We start from the raw sequence: 22732 nt of genomic DNA, 5'->3' as shown, positions 1-22732 counted from the left end.
CAGTGTTTGAGCAGTTATGATATCAGGGACAATCTAGACATGTGTGACAATACTGAACATGTCACATGACACACCTCAAACATCATGTGATCCACTCTCAGTCTGCACTTTCATTCATGACTTCAACAGGTTGAAATGAGCTTTGAAGAAACATCAGTTCAGTGCTGAAATATTCAAACGCTGCAGGAAGAAGAACAACAAAGTGATGACGGATGTTTGTGCTTCAAACAGGAAAACCAGCAGAAATAAATCACAGCCTGCCAGAGGTATGGAGTTTCCGAGGTGCAACTGAACGCAGCACAGTGTTCCAATGCTCCTGATTGTCCTCAAACGTCTCTTTGGGTGTTTCCTTCCTGCTCAAAGTTTAATTTCACTTCCTGAACTTCGTGGAGTGGAGCTTGTTGTTGGTGTGAAGAAACTGTAAGTTTGCTTTGTTTCCTCCTTTAACAGTTTGTCTTTAGGAACTTTACTGTTTGTTCAGCTCGTGTTTGATTTCTTCACACAACAAACTGTGTGTGTTTGTATTTCCGGTCTCTCCATTAAAGTCAGTGTGTAATGTTTCCTGGCTAACATCAGCTGTGTGCAGCTTAGTTCAGCACAAATCTGCCGCTCCATAGTTCGCGGTAACGGACTCACAGCTGGACCAACGAGGCCGAGTGTGTCCGCCACTCTGAGCTACGTTCGTGTTTGTGTACTTGTAGTTTGTACTTTGAGTTCACTCAGAGCCCACAGAGGACGCAGCGTACGTGATGACGTCACAGCCCTTTACCTCCTTTACTGTCACTGTGATTAATGTTTACACACGAGACACCTGCAGAGCTCTGACGCTGAGCTAGCACACAGCATGCTAACACTAAGCTAACGCTAAGCTAACCAAGAACCCAGAGTGACGTAAAGCTGAGTAAACACTGACCCCAGACCAGCACCGTGATAAAGTGAGCTGCTGCTGCTGAACTTGAACAGGTAACAAAGTGATGAGCAGTCAGGCTGCAGGTTTCTACCTGTTCATGTTTCTACAGTAGAATCACTTTGAAGTGTCTTTGTGCTGTTTCATCTTTGATTTGTGTTCATAAACACTCAGAGAAACATCACGTGACCTCATCAGGATCTGTGTTGGTGTGTGGGGCTGTACCTCAGCTTTATGTTGTTACATGCTCATTTGTTCATTTTACACAGTAACATCAAAGTAATGTTATGAGGAGTAATGAAGTAACGTACTCCATTACTTTTAATTAAAGTGTTCTGTGTAATATGTGTAATAATGACTGTTTTGAGTAATGACCAACACTGATCACAACAAAGAGGAAATGCCTCCAACATGCACAAACATTTGAGCCACAACATGCAGTTAATGTGCACAAATGTCTTTGATATTGTTAGATTATAATATTATTTTATGCCATGTTATACCCCTAATTAAAGATTGTGAATTATTATGTAGTTTTAGTTTGCATTATTCTCCTGAATTAGAAGAAGCTGATAACTATTGCATTAGTTAAACTGATTTGCATTACATTAAACTGCTGACTTGTTGTGAATGAATGATATTGTTTATGATGCATTATACTGCTGAGTTATAAGAAATACTGTTTGCAGAAAGTCATCGCCTTATTTGTCTGATTAGAAGAGAACATGCTGGAGTTTTCTGCCCCATCTCAGCAGGAGCAGATAAACAGGGAGCCAAGGTCGTAGCTTAGGCGCTGTGTGAGAGAAAGCATGTGAATGTTTAGGCTTTGTATGATAAGGTGGAGGCACCAGAGGCTATAAAAGTTTGAGCAATGCTCCACCATTTTGAGATTTTGAGGCTGTCTGCATCAGTGTCCATCTCCCACACGGGTGTTCATTAAAATCATCGTTTGACTCAACCCGGCCGGACCAGTGTTGTTATTGTGGTTTTTTCTCTTGTCTCCATCCCCAATATTTTGAACCTTAACAATATGCTGCTCAGTGATGGTGGTGACTGTCAGAGCAGAGCTACTGAGAATCAATAAGTAATATCAATGATGGGATCAGAATCACTAAATTCTTCTCATCCCTGTCAGTATCATACATGTGCTGTATAATGTGATAAATGTAGAGGTGCTGGCTGTTCTCTCACTCTGCTGTTTAGCTGTAAAGGACGCCTCCCTGCCTTTGTCTCATTCATGACCTTTAATAGTCTCTTCTAACATGCAGAGATCTGTATGATCTGTTTCATAGAGTCTAACCAGCCTGTACAGGTAACAACAACAGTCACTGCATCACTGACACACAAACGTCATCTCTGTCAATAACAACATTCATACATGGAATAAAAACACATCAGTGGATCATTGCTGGAGCTGATGTTTGTGCTCCTGGTGCAAAGGCTCTCAGTTTCCTCCTTGAAATAACATCAGTGGTGGGTCAGCGACATGCTTTCTTTCCCTCTCAGGTTTAAATATCTGGGACTCTCCACCGTTTGGTTTTAGAGCTGAAGAAGCTTCTCAGATGAAACGTCTTCCAGAAACTTAAAGACGTCTCTTTTCTCTCCAAGCTCCTTAGATCACATGACCTGGATGACTGAACCTACAGACATATTGACCTGGTTTCTAGGTCACATGACAGGTCAGAGGTCAGCGACTGTAACTCAGTTCCTCCTGTTAATGTGAACTCACTGAGTGTTTGTGGTTTACCTCTCAGACTGACTGAAGATGATGATGGAGGAAGAGGAGGACAGAGCAGAGTCTGCAGGGTCCAGCTGTCCGTCTGTGAGGAGTGACGGGTCCAAAGGTCATAATCCAGACTTCAGTGGTGAACCTGGAGCAACGAGGTCAGAGAGCTGAACTCACTGAGTAACAGAAATAATTCTGCACTGACATTATAATCAGTGTTGACTCTGGTTGATTGTCTGACTGTGTTTGTGAGCTGAGAGGAAATGAAAATGAGTTTGTAACAAAAATCAGTTTTGTCCAGTTTTCCTGTAAAAAGCTGAACTCTAATCTAAGAGGATGTTACTGACAGGAAACAGCTGCATTATCTGCAGTCTGTGTGATCACAGCTGCTTCAATCATGTTTGTGTCTGCAGAGGTCAGAGGTCACAGTCTGCAGGGTCCAGCTGTCCGTCTGTGAGGAGTGACCGGTCCAAAGATTTCCCTCCAGACTTCAGTGGTGAACCTGGAGCAACGAGGTCAGAGAGCTGTGATGACTCCTTTACATGTTTGTGTTTCCTGGATAAATATGACCTGAAACATCCTCAGATTGTTACAAAGATTCATTAAAAAGAAAACAATGAAAGAGAAAAGATCCAAATGTTCGACTTGGTCATTTGCTGTTTGAGGACAGTGATGCTCATATCTGTGGGGAAAGTGTGACCTGAGTGGGTTCATGTTTGTCTTTAAAGAACAGAGCTGCTCTGATTCTCTTTGTGTCTGATCTGTTAAACAGTCTGAGAGGTCACACAGAGACCCAGCAGCTAAAGCCTGGATCATACTGGCTGCTGTTACTCCATCAGGACAACACTGAACCACAGTGGTGTGGATGTAGTGGATAAATCCCACCATACTGATGCTCAGAGTTAACCACAGGGAACAAAACCAGATGTTACCTTCAGATTGTGACCTTTGGAGTGGACGATGCAGATTTCAATAGAGAATAAATGTTGTTGTTTTTCAGCTGTGAAGAAAGAATCTAATTTTCTGAACTTAAGAATTTATGATGCTGGAAACAACATGGAGACTATAACACAACATTTCCACTGTGTTCATAGAATGAATGTAAAACTGTCAGACATTCATTAAATATGCAAAATGTCTACAGAAGCATCAGAGGGTCAGACGTGAAGCACTCAGTGATTTTGATCAAATGACTCATCAGTTATTGATCTGTACTACACTGATCTACCACGTTAGTAAAGCTGGTGTTCTGGTGGTGGAGGGAGACTCGGATCATGTTCTGGTTTTGGAGCAGTGATCTGCTGATGGTTCAGTTTGATGAGCTTCTTCAAAATCATCCCTGACATCACCACTGAAAGGACGTCCATGAAAACAGACTGAAAATTACTGATATGTTCACAATCTGAGAGTTTAAAACTTGACAGACTTGATTCAGATGAAGTTATTTGAGCAGAAACTCCTGGATCTTTATCCTGTGTTGATCTAATCCTTCATGGTTCCTCCACAGAGTGGAGCAGCAGAGCTCAGAGGTTCCCAGTGGTCAGTCTGCCCAGCAGCATCAAACACAGCTGGACTCCATATTTATGGTCTGTACACGTACAACAACTACTGTTACATCTGTTCTGTTCACAGTCATCTCCATGCTGCTCTTTGTAGACCAGTGGATCGTCAGTGTGTCCAACATGGATCTGATGTTTGGCTCCATGATTTCAGTCTGATTGGCTCATTCATAAATATTCTGTTCCAGCTGCTGGAGGACAACATCATCACTTTTGTGAAGAATGAGCTGAAGAAGATCCAGAAGGTTCTGAGTCCAGGTTACCCAGAATGCTTAGAGAGTCAGAGGAGCAGCAGCAGAGAGGCGTTTGTGAAGATCACAGTGGACTTCCTGAGGAGAATGAAGCAGGAGGAGCTGGCTGACCGTCTGCAGAGCAGTAAGAGGATTTATCTAAAGATTTAAGCTGCTGGATAAATGAACATTTTCCAGAGATGGAAGATGGAGCAACATGTTTTAAAGATTAGTTCTTTTTGGAATTGAGTGTTTATTTTTCTTCTCATTCAGAACTTCAAGCTCCAGTTTGTCATCGTAACCTTAAATCCACCCTGAAGAAGAAGTTCCAGTGTGTGTTTGAGGGCATCGCTAAAGCAGGAAACCCAACCCTCCTGAATCAGATCTACACAGAGCTCTACATCACAGAGGGAGGGACTGCAGAGGTCAATGATGAACATGAGGTCAGACAGATTGAAACAGCATCCAGGAAACCAGACAGACCAGAAACAACCATCAGACAAGAAGACATCTTTAAAGCCTCACCTGGAAGAGATGAACCAATCAGAACAGTGCTGACAAAGGGAGTGGCTGGCATTGGGAAAACAGTCTTAACACAGAAATACAGCCTGGACTGGGCTGAAGACAAAGCCAACCAGGACATCCAGTTCATATTTCCATTCACTTTCAGAGAGCTGAATGTGCTGAAAGAGGAAAAGTTCAGCTTGGTGGGACTTGTTCATCACTTCTTTACTGAAACCAAAGAAGCAGGAATCTGCAGCTTTGAAGACTTCCAGGTTGTGTTCATCTTTGATGGTCTGGATGAGTGTCGACTTCCTCTGGACTTCCACAAAACTACAATCCTAACTGACCCTAGAAAGTCCACCTCAGTGGATGTGCTGCTGATAAACCTCATCAGGGGGAAACTGCTTCCCTCTGCTCGCCTCTGGATAACCACACGACCTGCAGCAGCCAATCAGATCCCTCCTGACTGTGTTGGCATGGTGACAGAGGTCAGAGGGTTCACTGACCCACAGAAGGAGGAGTACTTCAGGAAGAGATTCAGAGATAAGAAGCAGGCCAGCAGAATCATCTCCCACATCAAGACATCACGAAGCCTCCACATCATGTGCCACATCCCAGTCTTCTGCTGGATCACTGCTACAGTTCTGGAGGATGTGCTGGAAACCAGAGAGGGAGGACAGCTGCCCAAGACCCTGACTGAGATGTACATCCACTTCCTGGTGGTTCAGGCCAAAGTGAAGAAGGTCAAGTATGATGGAGGAGCTGAGACAGATCCACACTGGAGTCCAGAGAGCAGGAAGATGATGGAGTCTCTGGGAAAACTGGCTTTTGATCAGCTGCAGAAAGGAAACCTGATCTTCTATGAATCAGACCTGTCAGAGTGTGGCATCGATATCAGAGCAGCCTCAGTGTACTCAGGAGTGTTCACACAGATCTTTAAAGAGGAGAGAGGACTGTACCAGGACAAGGTGTTCTGCTTCATCCATCTGAGTGTTCAGGAGTTTCTGGCTGCTCTTCATGTCCATCTGACCTTCATCAACTCTGGACTCAATCTGCTGGAAGAACAACAAACAACATCCAAGCGGTCTAGTTTTTTTAGAAAAAAAGAGTCTCTCCACCAGAGTGCTGTGAACAAGGCCTTACAGAGTCCAAATGGACACCTGGACTTGTTCCTCCGCTTCCTCCTGGGTCTTTCACTGCAGACCAATCAGACTCTCCTACGAGGTCTGCTGACACAGACAGGAAGTAGCTCACAGACCAATAAGAAAACAGTCCAGTACATCAAGAAGAAGCTCAGTGAGAATCTGTCTGCAGAGAAAAGCATCAATCTGTTCCACTGTCTGAATGAACTGAATGATCGTTCTCTAGTGGAGGAGATCCAACAGTCCCTGAGATTAGGACGTCTCTCCACAGATGAACTGTCTCCTGCTCAGTGGTCAGCTCTGGTCTTCATCTTACTGTCATCAGAAAAAGATCTGGATGTGTTTGACCTGAAGAAATACTCTGCTTCAGAGGAGGCTCTTCTGAGACTGCTGCCAGTGGTCAAAGCCTCCAACAAAGCTCTGTAAGTACATATGTGATCATAGCTTTAGCTTTTAAATGTTTATTCTAGTTAACACAGATCAGGTGGAACAACTCAAATAACATATCAAAAATATTAAGTGGTCATCGGTACTCAGTTTGTTCAATACTGAATACAATGGAGCACAAATTGTCCACGTTTCTAAAATATTTCTGGGTGTAACTGTCACCAAAGTGCAATTTAGACCTGGCCTGTGGTTGTTATCTAAGTGATAATCATCAATTCTACTAAAACAAATACAAAATAAAGAAATTTGACACATTTTGTTGATATCAAAAGCACACTGAACAATTCAGTGTTGTTTTACTGCTGTTCTCTCTTCACTTCTTCTCCTCTGATTCTCTCCACATGTTGCTCTGCATCAGTGCTCAGTTTCCTGACAAAACAAGATGAAATATTGCTAAATATAATAGTATCTCATTACACTTCAACAGAAGTGTTTTATTTTTGTAATTGTTTATCTGTTATTTTTCAGACTGAGTCACTGTGACCTGTCAGAGAGAAGCTGTGAAGCTCTGGCCTCAGGTCTCAGCTCTCAGACCTCTAATCTGAGACAGCTGGACCTGAGTAACATCAACCTGAAGGATTCAGGCGTGAAGCTTCTGTCTGAAGGACTGAAGAGTCCACACTGTACACTGGAAACTCTCAGGTGAGATCAAGCATTTTTCTTTCATCAACTGACAGAATTAGCAGATTAATAATAAGGCAGTCCTCTAATAAGAGGAGAAGTGGAGATGTTTTGAAGGGCAACATACTCTTATGTTAACAAGACAGGAAGTAGTTCCTGGGAACTGCTTCCTTTGTTATTGTGTAGCGTGGTGTAAGCCACCAAGTAACCGCTGTGGGCCTCTACTATTACTGGTACGAACTTTCAGGCCCAAAACTCTCACATGACCGAGTCCAGAATAAACGGGACAAGAGGGTCGATATCAGTAAAAGATGTTCAAAAATTTATTAATATAACAGGACACCAAAGTTTTGAGAAAAAGAAAAAAAACCTAAAACATCACTACAAAAAAAAGGTAGTATTGGTGCAACCTGCCAGCAATGCAACTATCACCTGAGGGTTTGTTCCTCCTTGGCGGTACCAGGTGCTCGTCACTCTAAAAGAGACAAATCCACCTCAAACATATACAGGCCCAACCGAACACTTATAGCATGCACCAAGTGCTAGCTCAGGCAATAAACGGTGGTAATACAAAAGCACTCTTAATAAACCTTAATCACGGCAAATCCACACACAGAGCACCTCTAAAAAGTCCTCATTCCCCCAAGGTATGAGCCCCACTCAGGGATTGCACGTTGCCCGCTTAGTATTGCACCAACCCAATAAAAATAAGCAAAACCCGGCATAAAACAACAGAAATAATTAAAAACAGTGACCCTGCTAAAACCAAAAAAAACACAACCACACAGAGAAGGAGGAAAAAACAGTGACACATTCGCATGTGCAGCCTGACCTCGAGTAGGCAACTGTATTTGCTGCACACCTGATTTATCTTGGCTTTTTCTTCAACAGAAATCACTACTTGAACCTCATCTATAGAGGTTTAAAACCACAGTTTGCATCGTAGGCAATTAAAACTTTTCGTCTCTTCACCTACTCATGCATCCATTACTCACAGCCGCTTGTCAGTTGAAATCCTCAGCACCTGTTACTACTCCCTCTTTTATGCCCTCCATTGAGTCCCCTGGGTCCTAAATCCTTCCCCGTTACAATTGTCTAAGTAGAAACATGATGGTGAAACAGTGATGAGTTTGCAGAGGAGAATCCACACAACACAACAATGCTGTTGCGTGCTGAAAGCAGACTTCTCACAGATTCTGAGGCTGCAGGTTTCATCACTGTCCAATCAAAATTCACTGAACCAGCAGTAAATGAACGTCCAAAACTACACTTCATGTTTAAAAAACAGATGATCAGGGGGATTTGTGTTTACATCTTTTTTGTGTGATCTGTTCACCTGCTGTTTTAGCTGTTTGGTGGTTGTTGAGATGGTTTTGTGAACTTTTAGCTGAGATTCTGACGTTTCTGTAGATACCACACATGTCTAATTACTTTGTACAGCATGAATGGCCATAACGAGGTTTTTAACAGTAAGAAAAGTTGTAAAACTTCAGAAAATATAGTTAAAAGTCCAAAACCTTCTACGTCTGGTGGCTTGTGGTAAGGAGCAGATCAAACAAGTAAAGAATTACGTTATAATTATAAATGGCTTCAACAGCACATTCAGGTCTGTGAGACTCATTCAGACACTGAGCCGTGGCTCTGTGCTACATGCACATATTTCTGCATCTCTGCCATTCAGACACACTTTATATATAGTTTATTTTATGTAGTATTCAATACTGAACTGTACATTTAGTCTTTTTAAAGGCAGCAAGTTTTATTCAGTGTTTTCATAAAAGCCTTATTTCTATCCATTTACTGCTATTAGGAAGAACACGTGAGGTTTAAGACCTGGACCAGTTTGAAACCTTTTGTCCTCCACAGTGGAAAATGGGTGGAAATAAAAATGGGTCTCACTTTAGCCAGCTCCTAATTTTATCAGTTCTACTCTCAGCGTCTCCTGTATATCTCCTGTATAAATGTTGCACTCAGCTTTGTGGTCTCCAATATCACTGAAATGCAGCCAGATGCTGCTCATTTTGCCTTTTCACTCTTTCCTGACACGCTTGCATTTCAGTACAGCTCCCATTTCTCTGTGTACTGGTCTCTACCACTACCCTTGCTGTCTATGGGACATGTCCTCTTTCACATAATGGTATGATCCCAGTCTGTCTCTTAAAGTGTTTGGCCACATGGTTTGCTCATCAGAATAAAACCTCAGCCGTGCTCACATTGATTATCAGCAAGCCTGAAAATTCATCAATATTTGACATATGAAATTATCTCAAGGGCTTGATTTGGCCCACGGGCCATATGTTTGACACCCCTGGTTTACACAGTTTGGTATTCAATGTACAAGTGAGTTAGCTCTCAGCTAACTAGCAGACAAGCTAACTGCTGGGACTGCGTCTTTCTAACAAGAGCGTCAGACACTCAGACTGGTTTCCTTTGTGGATGATGATGTGTTCTCACACTGATCCTTCATGCTGATGCTGCCATCCACCCACTGCTCCTGGATTCCTCATCATCATCTCCATCAGCCCTCACAATACTCCACCTTCTTCAGCTTCATGTTCAGCAGCCTGGATGGACAGTAATTCTTTCCATGGGTTATGGTGGGACATTGAGAGCTGAAGTCAAACAGCAGTGAGAATGAAAGACTGATTCATTTCTATTTAGTCTTGTGATGTGCAGCTTTGTTCAGAGCATTAAGGCCCAGCAAAGATTACTGAGGTCATAGAGTCCTGATGAAACCTGTGTGCTTATAGAAACTGAGACCAGATGAACCAGAATAGAAGGACATTAAAATGAAGTGTCAGCTACACAAAGGCAAAGCTATTCAGTTGTTGCTGTGAGTTATTTAAATGGAGGATGGAGTCAGACTTTCAGCTGCTGGACTCAGTCACTATATCCTGTTGTCCTCATAGAACCTGGACACACAGACTCACCTGTGACACAGTGACACACAGTGTGGGCTACACACACATTAGAAAGTGGATCAGTCACACTTGTGCAATCATTTGTTGTGCTGGGAAACCATGAACACTTTGAATCACATTAATGGCTTTGTTACAGCAACATTCAATCATGAGTTCAAAAGTAGTGCATTGTGTACTTATTTTAATAGTACTGCAGTATGAGAAGTGCAACATTCAGTGTGCAGAAACAGATCAGGTGCTTTCTAACAGCAGTGTTCCCTTTAACACAGCAGCAGTTCAAATATTTCTGTCAGTCTGAGCTGAAACATGAATCTAATCAAATATCAAATCAAAGTTCTTTGCCTCTGCCAGGACGTTAACATTTGATCTAGTTTTTTACAAAGTTCCCTCAGCGTCCAGAGCCACCAACATACCTTTGATCAACAGCAAGTGAACATTTATAAATGTGTGTTTCCAGAACAGGAAGCAGCAGAACTATTGTTCTGTTATCAGGCAGCAGCACAAACGCTCATCAGCTCATTTACTGTGCAGGACTTTGAGTGTGTGAAGTGTGTGTTTGTGCTGGATTTCCTTTGGAGAATCTCAGTCAGAAACCAGACAAAGAAAAACTCTTTCAACAGTCCAGGTTGAGTTGACAACATGAACTGCATTTATCTTCCTCTGACTTGACATGTTCTTCCTCCTCTGCACCGAGCCAGCTGCTAAGACTCACAAGCTCATTGACATTTTCTGATGATAAAGAAACTCTCTTCTTCTGCACAATATGAGCAGCAACAGAGAAGAAGCTTTCACAGGTACAGATGTTGCAGCTGTGGCCAAGTACATGTGCTGCATGTTGGAGCAGCACTCTAATGGACAGGCCTCTGTACTGATGGTGGGCTCTGCTCTGTGTCCACCACACTGTTCTCAGCTGAGTCTTCCTCCTGTTCACACTCTGATGAAGCACCAACAGGGCCAACTTCTTCTCTGGTGGCTCGGATGTTGTTGCTTCCACAGGTTTCCCTCCAACAACCCTCTGTTCCTGCAGTAAGTTCAGTAAGATCTGGGTAAACACTTGAGCTCCTTGAATCTGGCTCCAGCAGCAGTTTTCACATATACAATGTTGGCATTTTGCTTGCGTGTCTCCAGGTCTGTTCTGAATGTAGACTTGAATTTGACCACGTAGGCGGGGTCATCATCTGAGCTCTCCATCACCTGAGAGAGATGACAAAACACAGAATCACAGAGCATGAAACCAACGTTTCTCCTCCCAGAAGTTCAGTCACAGACCTGCAACAGAAACAAGAAGATTCAAATGACGCAGAGCTTTCATTTACTTATATCCACAAACATGTCCTCTACATATTCATGCTGTATTTACACACACATACAGAGGCTGTTTGTCTCTCACACACCGACAGGACACTGAGAAATACATCATGTTAAATATACCTGCAGGCTTCCAGCTGTGCACTTTTTCCCTGTCAGCTGTGATCGCCATGGCAACCTTGGTGTTGTGCGCGATGCAGGGACGTGTTCAAAGGCAGACGTCTGGCAGCAGCATCATATTTGATGCACTATCTGTACTGAGTGTGCTGACTTTATTTCAAATGTCCCACTGCTGTGCAACATGAATCACATGTTCTGCACGTTTCTGTAACTCCCAGGTAACCATGGTTACCCAGCCACGCCCAGTAGTCTCCAGAGAGACCAACAGCTGGTTCATGTTGTAACGCCGTGGCTTTCGTAGTCTCTCCTTTTTCTACAGCTCATGTGTTCTTCTTGTGATGCTGCGTCTTGAGGCTCATACATGCCGTCATTTGTTGATCCTAAGAACGTTCCTCAGACCGACTTCTTCAACAACAGATAACTTTAGTTGTATCAACACTGCCTCCTGGAACAGTTTAAAATGAACATGTCAAAGATCTGTACCTGTCTCCATGTTTCTGTCCCCGCCCCTTTCTTTCTGTCCTGGGTCATGTGAGCGCTGCAGTAGTATTAGGCCCACCCTCAATGCTCCCATTGGCTGAGACGCATAATGACGCCCATTTCAAGCCAGCACTGATCAACATCCCTCCTGTGACCCATGGCTGTTATATTCAGAGCCAGTGAGCACTTTCACAATAATCATGATTTTAAAAACTGTGATTAAAATTATTGCTGATGTTAATCAGTTAATGAGTTAACGAGATTATAACAGGTTAAGTTGCCCTAATAATTAGACTTTGGTGACAAACTGATGTGATCTCCATGTTTCCTTTGTTGGACTGTGGGCGAGTGTCAGAACTGAATGTACTGAGTAACATGTAGAGTTTAAACATGTGTCAGTTCCAGTTTTAGAGCTCTAACGTGCAGCTATCATGTTAGGAATATGTTAGGAATAGACAGGAACACTGAGCACACTGAGGTCAAATCTTTATTTTACCACTCGCTGCATTCTTGATGTTCATGAATTCAGCAGCTTCATGATTGTCTGCAGCATTAATCTCATATTTCCATTAAAAGTGTTGAATTTGACTGTTTGATGTTCTTTATGATCTCTGGCACCAGTTCATCTGTAGGCTGAGCTCAGGCCATCCAGTTAGTGAAATGATGTTTAAAGGTCTCCTTGTTCTGTGAGCGTGCACAGATCCTGAAGCAGAAAGCCTGGGTTACAGAGAAATGATCATCACTGTGATGATGCTCATCATCTCTGACTGGGATTTGAGGTTTTGTCAGAGCAGCAAAGAAAGCCTGGCTATGTTGGACTGGGTGTGGCAGCAGCTCCCAGTTTGAGTTCAGGAGACAGACACCCTCTCTACTTTGAAGATCAGCTTCAAACTTTCCTTTTTGATAAAGCTTATATTTCGAGCTGGATCAGGTGACCCTGAACCATCCCTTAGTTATGCTGCTATAGGCTCAGGCTGTTGGTGGACTTCCCATGATGCTCTGCTTTCTTCTCCCCTCTTTTCACTCCTGATGCTTTTATATGTCACTACTGCATGTCCTTAACTTTTGTCTCTCTGTTTTGTTCTTGTCTCTCTGAGCTCATCTCTTCTCTTTCCCCTCACCCTGCCACCAGTCATGGTAGATGCTCCTCCTGGAGCCTGTTTTCACTGGGAGGATCTTTGTGTCAAAGGGAGTTCTTCTTCCCACCATCACCAAGTGCTGCTCACAGTGAAGGCGGTCACCTTACACTGTTAAACAGCTTCAGATGACTGTTGTTGTCTGTTGGGTATTGTCACTTATAAATAAAGTTACATTGAATGGATGTAAATGGATAGATGTTATTGTGACAAAGAGAAAACAACTGTTGACAGATAGATTGTTGTTTTGTGTGTTTGCAGTCTGTCAGGATGTCTGATCACAGAGGAAGGCTGTACTTCTCTGGCCTCAGCTCTGAGCTCCAACCCCTCCCATCTGAGAGAGCTGGACCTGAGCTACAATCATCCAGGTGATTCAGGAATGAAGCTGCTGTCGGCTGGACTGAAGGATCCAGGCTGGAGACTGGACACTCTCAGGTATGGAGAGAAAATCTGATAGAGGAGGAAGAGCTGGAAACATTTCCTGTGTCCTTCACTCACTTCCTGTTTGTTTCCTGCAGATGACACATGAACAATCACACATGCAGGAATATTTTCAGGGACAGACACACTAGTCTAGCTGGATAGTTCATGGATATTTATGTAGGGGTCTCCAAGGAGTCTGTTTGCAGGAACATTTAGGTCACAGGTGTACCTGATATAGATACCAGTGTACCTAATAAAGTGTCAGCTAACATTTGGAAATGGAAGCTTAAATAATGACAAACTGTACATTCACAGCTGAATTCACAATAAATTTGTTCTGAAGTTCACATTTTTCTGTTATTGTTCTCAAACAACAGAATGAGAATGAAATATTGATTCTAACAGGGCCCATAAACAGCATTAGCTTAGCAGCATTAGCTTATCAGAGTTTCCATCATGGTCACACAAATCCTTAGCAGAGAAAAGTGGCCTACTTAGCATTAGCTGCTCAAGTTGTATAAAGAAAGGGAAAACAGTAATATTATTAGCTACTAATGGCAGCTTACTTAGCATTAACTCCTCACATTGTTATAATGTAAGGGAAAAGAATTAGCATTATCTAATAATGTTGACCTTGGCCCACTGGAAAAGTTCAGAACTCTGTTTGCTAAAGATTTAGGAGTGTTTCTCGATAGTTTCTCATTTGAGAAACAAATAAATTCTGCTTTTAAAACCAGCTGTAAGGTTTGCTTAGAAATATTTACTCATATATGAGTTTTATAATCGATTGCATAATGATAGAGGTTCGATCCTTAGTAGTCTGTGAAGACTCTGTGTGCTTAAGGTTATGAGAGAGGCCGTACAGGGGTCACAGGGTCACATCTGGAACACACACACACACACACACACACACACACACACACACACACACACACACACACACACACACACACACACACACACACACACACGGTCGTTGCTGTGCTTGTAACTGTAACTTCGGTCGTTGCTGTGCTTTTTGGAAGTCGAATTTCCCAGAGGAACCCACCCGAGGGATTAATAAAGTTCTATCTTATCTTATCTTATCTTACACACACACACATACCCGTTTTTACTACCTGGTGGGACCACCTGACTGGGAGGGTGCTGGTGGGATCCACCTTTTCTACATGGTTTAGAAAATTGATTTTAATTGCTAAATTCATGTAAATTTTTTGTGAAGGGGAAAATCACGTGATATATTAAAAACACTCACATGAAAAAAATGACCCGAATTTTGCTTTTTCTGTGGGGACCCTCCTATATTAAATGAGCAATTTTACTTTTTACCACAAATAATTAACATTTCCTACCATGTTAAACAGAACAGCTATAATACTACAGCAGCTATGGTGATAGTGTACCTCAAACACACTTAAATTTCTCAATCAAAACATTTTTTTTGTGTTTAAGCTCTTTATTTAAAGCACAAGATATTTTGCATGGTAGCAAAATGTCATGCCATATATCCCATAACCTAATAAACAAAACAAAAACAAAAAACTGCAAATGGGACAGTGATTGTTTATTTCTAAACAAAAAAATCCCAAGTATTCCATTTATCCAAATGTTTTATAATGTAAAAACAGCAATTCACATTATTATTTTGTCTTGTACTGACCTTCCTACAATCCATAATGAAATGAAAAGTGCCATTGTGCACAAATATGTAAAGTACTCAATTTAGTTTACACTGGGCCAGCCGTGGTTAAACTAAATATGAGCTTCAACATGAAACATGAAAAAACAGCACTCTGAAATGTGCAACTATGTGTTTTAAACCAAAACCAAAAGTCTTTTAGCACTCTGGTGCCTCAGTGCTCCAATTCTGTTTGTGACATAGACCTTAACTGCTTTCCACGTCCTTTGTTCAAGTTCTTTTGGTGAAGTTTCAATACACGCAATCCACCTTACCAGGAACTTTGCCACCTTCTAGGAACCTTTTCTCTTTTTTTCTACAGCAAGAGTCTCTGCTGCAGACCAGCCTCTCTTCTGTGAAGCTCCTGAGAACAAACAAAAGTATTAATAGTAATAATTAATTTTAATTGAAGGGGCCTGTGAGGTGAAGTGATATTTCTGATGCTAGTGATTTCGAGAGCATAGTGGTGAAACTAGTGTGAGGGACAGACAAGAAAATAGGAAACCGAACAAGTAAAATACAACATGTGAACAAGTGAAATAAAAAGTAGCCCCCATTTATTTTTGCCATTTCAGGGGAGATATTGTACTGCATGTACATATCTCAAAACTGACAAACTTCCCTGTATGGCAGGGGTGTCAAACTCCAGTCCTCGAGGGCTAGTATCCTGCTTGTTTTTGAGATATCCCTGCCCTACCTGCTGCCGATTACCTGGATCAGGTGTGCTTTGCCAATAAGAAGCTACAAGGGCAGGTTAGTTGGAAAACAAGCAGGACAGCGGCCCTCGAGGCCTGGAGTTCGACACCTGTGCTGTATGGTGTTATACAAATGCTGTAATAACTCAAACATACTTCCAGAGCTAAATAAAAACCTGTACAGTACCATAACAATCTTTTAACTGTGTTCAACAAATTCATCAACTGAAGATAAAATTGTTTCAGGCAACAGGGAACAATGAAATAATTAAACCGTCGCCTGCAAAAGAATTTGGACAGTTAGGCCAAGTTCTTTGTTTTTGAGTCACATGAAGAGGTTTAATTTTCTTTGCTGTGGACTTTTGGTTTGACTTCAAAAGCTGAATATCAGACAGCAGATTTAAATAAAATGTAAATAAAATGTCACCCTAGCTCTTGAGGTGTACATTTGTTGTAACAATACCTTTCAAAGGAGTATCACCCTCTGACTCGGTCCACCATGTTGTTGTGATCAAAGGGCCTGTTTAAACAAAACAAAACATTAAATTCAAATGCATAAATCTGGTCATTTCAGAAGTGAAGTGTTTATTAAGTGTGTCATAAATTAACAAGGAGATGGAGTCAGGCCTAATACCAAGATGGCGGCCCGTGCATCACACTAGGTACAGTGTCTCTTCACATTTTACAAGTTTGCTGTATTATTCCTGCTTCGCTTTTACATATTACACCCGACTAGAGGTTTTGGATTTAGGATTACACAACTTCGACTGTTTTATCAGCAACCTTTGACTCATCCCGGAAATAAGAAGAACACCGATGCTTTTGCAGGCTGCTCGGCCAGCCGGAAGTGCTCGAAGACGGCACAGAGACTGTAAACAAAGGCAAGGGAAACGCAGAGGGCTAACAGTTAATCTAAGGCTAACACCTGGTGAATAAAATGAATGAGTTATGACTGTGGATCACTGACAACAGGACACTAATGGATTGTAATGTCATGATAATAATGGAAACACAACTCTATCGAGCTAGTTGGACGCCACACTCTCCGGCGACTTCAGCTCAGCATTCAGTACAGTTATTCCTTCCAAACTCCATCATCAAGTCTGCAGATGATACTACGGTGATTGTCTCATCAGTGACAACGACGAGTCTGACTACAGGGAGTAAGTAAAGCACCTAGCTGTGTGCTGCTGACAATAACCTGCTTCTGAATACCAGCAAAACCAAAGAGCTCATTGTGGACTTCAGGAGGGAGAAAACAGACACCCATGTCCCCATCTACATAAATGGAACAGCTCTTGAACGGGCCTCCAGCTTCAAGCTCTTGGGGACCCACATCTGAGAATCTGTCCTGGTCAACTAACACCTCCAGCCTGGTCAAGAAGGCCCATCAGCGCCTCTTTTTGTTGAGGACACTGAAGAAGAATCACCTGTCTGCTGACATACTGCGTAACTTCCACCGCTGTGCGATAGAGAGCATCCTGACCAACTGTGTAACTGGTATAAGAATTGCGCTGTTGCTGACCGCAAGGCACTGCAGCGGGTAGTGAAAATGCATTACAGGAACTCCACCTCCTGCCACTGAGGATGTCCAAGAGAAGAGATGTCTATGTCAAGCACGCATCGTTCTCAGGGACTCCTCTCATCCTGCCAATAATAATAATAATATCATAATGTTAGGCAATGATAAGAAAATGAAATATCGCGATAGAAAATGGGTAAAACGCGTTTTGTTGTTTTCATATGCATATGGCGGAAAAAGCATGGCGGCGACGGAGAATGAGAAGGGAGAAAGCGGATGGCTGAATGAATCAGATGAACCAGAATTGGTTTGTAAAAATGGTGCAATTTCAGTGGTGTGGAACTGGTTTGGCTTTCGTCCGTCAGATATACACCAGAGCACATTTTTTGGTAGAGCATGCAAATTGGCCATCGTTATTACCGAACCAATTTTATGTCGTACATGGCGCTCAAAAATCTGTCAAAAATGTTTTAGTACGACTTTGCTAAGCTACAGAGTCGCACCGCTTGATGGATTGTCAGAGCATTACGGCTACCGTCGTCAGGAGCCTCGTAACACGTACTGTGCTTCAACATAATATTACCACATTTTGTGTATAACCTCTTTTTAAGTTTTGTGGTTACTATACATGGTTGTGCTGAGTATATGTCGGCCAATTTCCACTGAAAATTAGTGATGGGATTTCTGGCTCTTTTTAGAGATCCGGATCTTTCGGTTTGGCTCACTAAAAAGAGTCGGCTCTTTCGGCTCCGAACCGGCTCTTCAGGTTGTTTTGTTGCTTTAATTAATTAATTATTAACAATAATATAAAATTATGCACAAAAGGAATTACTAACGTAAAAAAAAGTGGTTTTATTTGTATATGTTTATATATAAATATATGCGGTGGCCCCTAGAGACAAAACACGTACAAACTCCAAAACACATTTCTAGCATGAACGGAACTTCCAAAGCAGAGCTACTAGATCACTTAAATTACACAATTGAAAGCATATGTGTATTGTTTGTGTATTTATACACAGGCACTCATATATATTCAAATAATTTAAAAAAAAAGTTCATTTACCTGTTACTACCACACACCAAATCCGGTCGTTGGTACTTGCTGGCTTGTGTAGCCACGAGGTAACAAAAGCTCAACACTACGCCCAGCATCCTGGAGCACTTCTGTTGTCTTTTGTATGTGTTTTGAGTTTTTATGTGCTTCTGAGTTTTTTGTACGTGTTTTGGAGTTTTTACGTGTTTTGGAGTTTGTACGTGTTTTTACGTGTTTTGGAGTTTGTACGTGCTTCAGAGTTCGTACGTGATTTGAAGTTTGTATGTGCTTTGTCTGTAGGGGCCACTGTAAATATACTTTTATTTTTTCACTCCACATAAAATGTAATAAATAAATCATATAATACAAAAATCAACTATTCACATTTCAACTTTTAACTATTTAAATTTTCAGGTTTTTCCTTTTACAAATTTAAAGTGAAAACAACACAAAACACTGCAAACCACAACACAATTAAATATAAATTATAATATGAAAACAAAAAGAAGATGCATATTCTCTGTCATATGGGCCTGCATGAATAAACTTTATGAATCCTTTATCATCTGCAACCGAAAATAGTTGTGGATGATTACTATACCTTTCTAATGTGACGTTGTTGTCCCTGGCTCTCTTTCTCTCTCTCTCCCTCTGGCTCTGTTCCTGTGCTACTGAGTGTAACTACCGCCCCTCCCCCCTCTGCCCAGCATAAAGCACAAGGCTCAGGTGCGAAGTGAAGCGGAAAAAAAGTGCGAGAGAGAGAGAGAGAGGGTGAGAGAAAGGAAAAAAAAAAAACCCACGTGACGGCTCGCGATAAGGAGCCGGCTCGCGTCGTTCACGTCAAAGAGCCGGCTCTAAGAGCCATTTCGTTCGCGAACGACCCATCACTACTGGAAATGCCTTTTGTTAAACTGTCAGCAAGGAATTTGCATTTGCAATGTTAAATTTTTATATAACTTTAATGCACATAAAAAACAGCTGCTTGTTTAAGTGAAAATTTATTGATGAGGTTTTTTTGCACTAATAAAGTTGTGGATTTGGAAAGTATTTTGTCTAGTGTCAATTATATCGTCAGTTATATCGTTATCGCAAATTTTCAAATGTATATCGTGATAAATATTTTTGGTCATATCGCCCTGCTCTAGTTCATATGTTGATTAATGGTTTTCTTTCGTTTTTGATCTACTGCAGAATATTTTTATAAAATCCCAGGCCAGGAAAATCGCCTTCATGTTTTTCTGTGTTTTATCCTCATTTACTTTGACACAAAGGCATCTGATGTGATGCTCACACCTTTGATAAAGTCAAGTGTCAGCTTTCATGATCTGAATTATGATATTTCTGACTATCTGAGGCAAAATTTCCCCAATTCAAATCAAATTGAATCGAAAATAATCGACGCGGGACCTTGTGAATCGGAATCAAATCGATTCTAGAAATCAGTGATGATACCCAGCCCTACTGTTTTACCTCTATGGCCTCAAATTGTGGTCATAAATTTTTTGTACCAGGATTTGTTTGTGCAAAAAGAATTTCTGTGTACGTAAAAAAGATTTGTGTGTGGACATAGCCAAAAAATCTCTGCACTCAAGTTTCAACTTACAAGTACGAATTTTGACCCTATTTTTCTTCCTTTCAGCTGATTGGTCAATGTCATGTCAATCACAAATGGAACTATCCAATCAGAGAACAGATTGGCTGTCGGAGGGAAGCTTTTTCGAACTGCAGGTCCTTGAAGGGTAATACAGTTGAAGCTGGAGGATCTTTATATAAATATCCCATAATACTCATAAGGTCCTTTAACTTTTGGTAGCTGTTGAAAGCATACAGTTGTAGTATACCAGTCTTCAGAAACACCATTATTACTTTAGTATTACTTTAACACAAAATCAGGGTTGACCCGGGACCACTGCTATGAGTCACACTATGCAGCATAAAGGCAGTTTCACATCGGACGCAACATGCGCTGTGCTCACCGCTAACTAAGAGCGAAGGATCCAGAATTTGTTGCGCTGGCTGCTGAGCTCTGCTTGTATATTGTTTTTTAGCGACTGCTTTAGGTGTACTAAATGCACCTGATCCTTGTCGTTTCAAAACATGTATCTCTCTGACTTTATCTCCTCTACGAGAGTTTATGTTGTATTATGTTCAAATGTTTAATAAAGACAATGCAGCTCTGCAGAAGGAAGCGCTGCAAACAGGGTCTGCAGCTGCATGAAAAACCCATGGTTCTGTCCATGTCACACGCCAGGCATGGAGAGCAGAAGCAGCTATTTTGTTTCAATAAAATTGCTGAGATGACAGTAGGTTGACCAGACTCCATGTTTCTACACAAATATAATTTTACTGGGCCTCATGCACGTGACCGTGGTCTACAGGCACGTGTCCACCGTGTAACATTAAAAAGCTATATGGATTTAAAACAAACATGAACTCATCAGAATAATTTAGAAGATAAACTGCCCAGAATCACTGCAATGGAATATGAAACATGCTAACAAGGTTAATGCGTGTTCGTATTCTGATCTTCAATCCCCCTTCACCACCTCCACCACTGCATACTTGAGCATTTCAATAAGACTTCAGGCTTTTAAAGTTAGTACAAATGTAATATAGGTCAAATTAAGCTACCATGAATAAACAACCAAACCAGTGTCAAGGAGCCATCATCATCCCTCAGTAAGCCTCCAGGCCACAGAGCTAATCAATATTAGCTAACCACACACCATGTATGAAAAATATTGCAGTTAAAAACTCATAAAAAGCTAAAATATATCTCTGAAACGTCTCTGCATCTATTGAGAGCAGCAATATTAAAGTTTTGAGAGGACTTACCTGGTTTCCATCATGTAATCAGTCTCTGCAGAAATTAAAATTGCTTTGCTCCATCCAACATGGCTCCTCGTGCTGAGTGTCTGTGGGGGAGGGGATAAACTGATAGGTAACGTGGGGACCGCAAAATTCAGGAAGTGTGTAACCTTTGCAAACAAGATTCTTTCCTCCTGCTGAGGCACACACTTTATGGGGGGATGGGCATGGTCATCATGGGGACCAGAAAAGTCTGGAAATGTCAGCTTACTCTCATCTGCACACATTTGTTTCATGTAGGCTTGCTTTTGTTACACTGTTGATTGTTTTTGTGTATTTTTCATATTTCTTGTTGATCAAAAATATATTATTAAAAAAAATCCAAATAAGGAAAATGGATCACTTATTTATAAAACAGCAGTTTAAGCACAGGCATATGTACTTCTTCAGCAATCACCGGGCTTTTTAGATGCTAATCTAAATAGTGACAGATTTCAGTCTGGGTTTAAACCACATCATAGTACTAAAACGGCTCTGCTGAGAGTTGTTAATGACCTTTTAATTGCAGATTTATGGAGTCCTGAGTTCTTGGTTTTACTGAATTTGTCTTCAGCCTTTGATGTGGTGGACCACAGCATTCTGCTAACAAGACTAGAATATTTAGTAGGCATTAAAAGAAGCGCCCCTGAATGGTTTAAATTGTACCTTTTGGATAGGTCCTTTTGTCATGGTCCTGGGTCCAAATGCGAGACTCAGACCCTAAATTTAAACTCAGAACGTCAGCTTTATTGCTGGAGAAAACAAAATGGGAACTGAACAAAGAATACTGATGACAGAGAACAGAGACACACAGGAATAATCTGATGATACGGACACGGAGCAAGGGCAAACACAGGGCTAATATACACAGGTAGGAAGTAGGAAGTAATCAGGGAATGGAAGACAGGAGGGAGACACAGCTGGGAGAGATCAGGGCTAACGAGACAGAGGGAGCGAAGCTAGACACACTAACATAAGACACAGACCTTCACAACAAAACAGGAAACAAGAAACCACACTTTACTAAGACACGGATTAGACAGAGAGACGGACTTGACACTGAACAAAACCTACTAATATAATGATAAACACAGTATCACAAAGTAAACAGCATATAAATCCTAATCCCGAGAAATACCAAAAACATAAGAACTAATCCCTTAAAAAGAATAACCGAAACATAGCTTATAATAATAATCAATAAAGCACCAGAGAAAGAAGACAGTCCATCATTCAAAAATAAACCAAAACATAAGAACTCAAAATGCTGGGTCGAACCAACCCAGAACCATGACAGTACGTGTTTCCTGTTTTACTTTGAAGGTCCCTGTCTGATGTCAGTGCGTTCTGTTTACGTTTCCCCTGCCTCATCAGCTGTGATGTCTCCCAGGTGTGTTCCCCTCCTGTTTCCCATCCCCTGATTCCTGGTG

At 41.5% G+C, this 22732-nt stretch overlaps 1 protein-coding gene and 1 long non-coding RNA gene across 3 annotated transcripts; one reads left to right on the top strand and one right to left on the bottom strand.

Annotated features, from left to right (window-relative positions):
* Positions 1 to 321: 321 nt before the first annotated feature.
* Positions 322 to 13860, top strand: LOC143420482 (protein NLRC3-like). 2 transcript variants are annotated; one of them, XM_076888690.1, is made up of 9 exons: positions 322 to 420; positions 2516 to 2586; positions 2662 to 2791; positions 3047 to 3148; positions 4141 to 4219; positions 4381 to 4567; positions 4696 to 6490; positions 6984 to 7157; positions 13363 to 13860. In XM_076888690.1, the coding sequence occupies exons 3-9, from the start codon at positions 2673 to 2675 to the stop codon at positions 13553 to 13555; spliced, it is 2649 nt and encodes an 882-aa protein (XP_076744805.1). In that variant the 5' UTR covers positions 322 to 420; positions 2516 to 2586; positions 2662 to 2672; the 3' UTR covers positions 13556 to 13860. The 2 variants fall into 2 exon arrangements, with proteins under 2 accessions (XP_076744805.1, XP_076744809.1); XM_076888694.1 differs by lacking the exon at positions 2516 to 2586 and having other exon boundaries at positions 325 to 420.
* An 886-nt stretch (positions 13861 to 14746) lies between these two features.
* LOC143420474 (uncharacterized) lies at positions 14747 to 22101 on the bottom strand. Its single transcript, XR_013100308.1, has 4 exons — positions 21969 to 22101; positions 21291 to 21370; positions 16361 to 16417; positions 14747 to 15566 (listed from the first exon to the last, which is right to left on the bottom strand). It is a non-coding gene; the product is annotated as an uncharacterized LOC143420474 (long non-coding RNA).
* Between the last annotated feature and the right edge of the window lie 631 nt (positions 22102 to 22732).

The sequence above is a fragment of the Maylandia zebra genome, linkage group LG2, assembly GCF_041146795.1.
Source record: "Maylandia zebra isolate NMK-2024a linkage group LG2, Mzebra_GT3a, whole genome shotgun sequence".
Lineage (NCBI taxonomy): Eukaryota > Metazoa > Chordata > Actinopteri > Cichliformes > Cichlidae > Maylandia > Maylandia zebra.
The sequence above is the reverse complement of the archived record's forward strand: the minus strand, read 5'-3'. Positions and strand labels throughout refer to the sequence as shown.

Coding starts and splice junctions, on each gene's coding strand:
- LOC143420482 (XM_076888690.1), top strand. CDS start 2,673: ATGATGATGGAGGAAGAGGAGGACAGAGCAGAGTCTGCAGGGTCCAGC. Junction 2,792..3,046: donor GGTGAACCTGGAGCAACGAG/GTCAGAGAGCTG, acceptor TTGTGTCTGCAG/AGGTCAGAGGTCACAGTCTG. Junction 3,149..4,140: donor GGTGAACCTGGAGCAACGAG/GTCAGAGAGCTG, acceptor GTTCCTCCACAG/AGTGGAGCAGCAGAGCTCAG.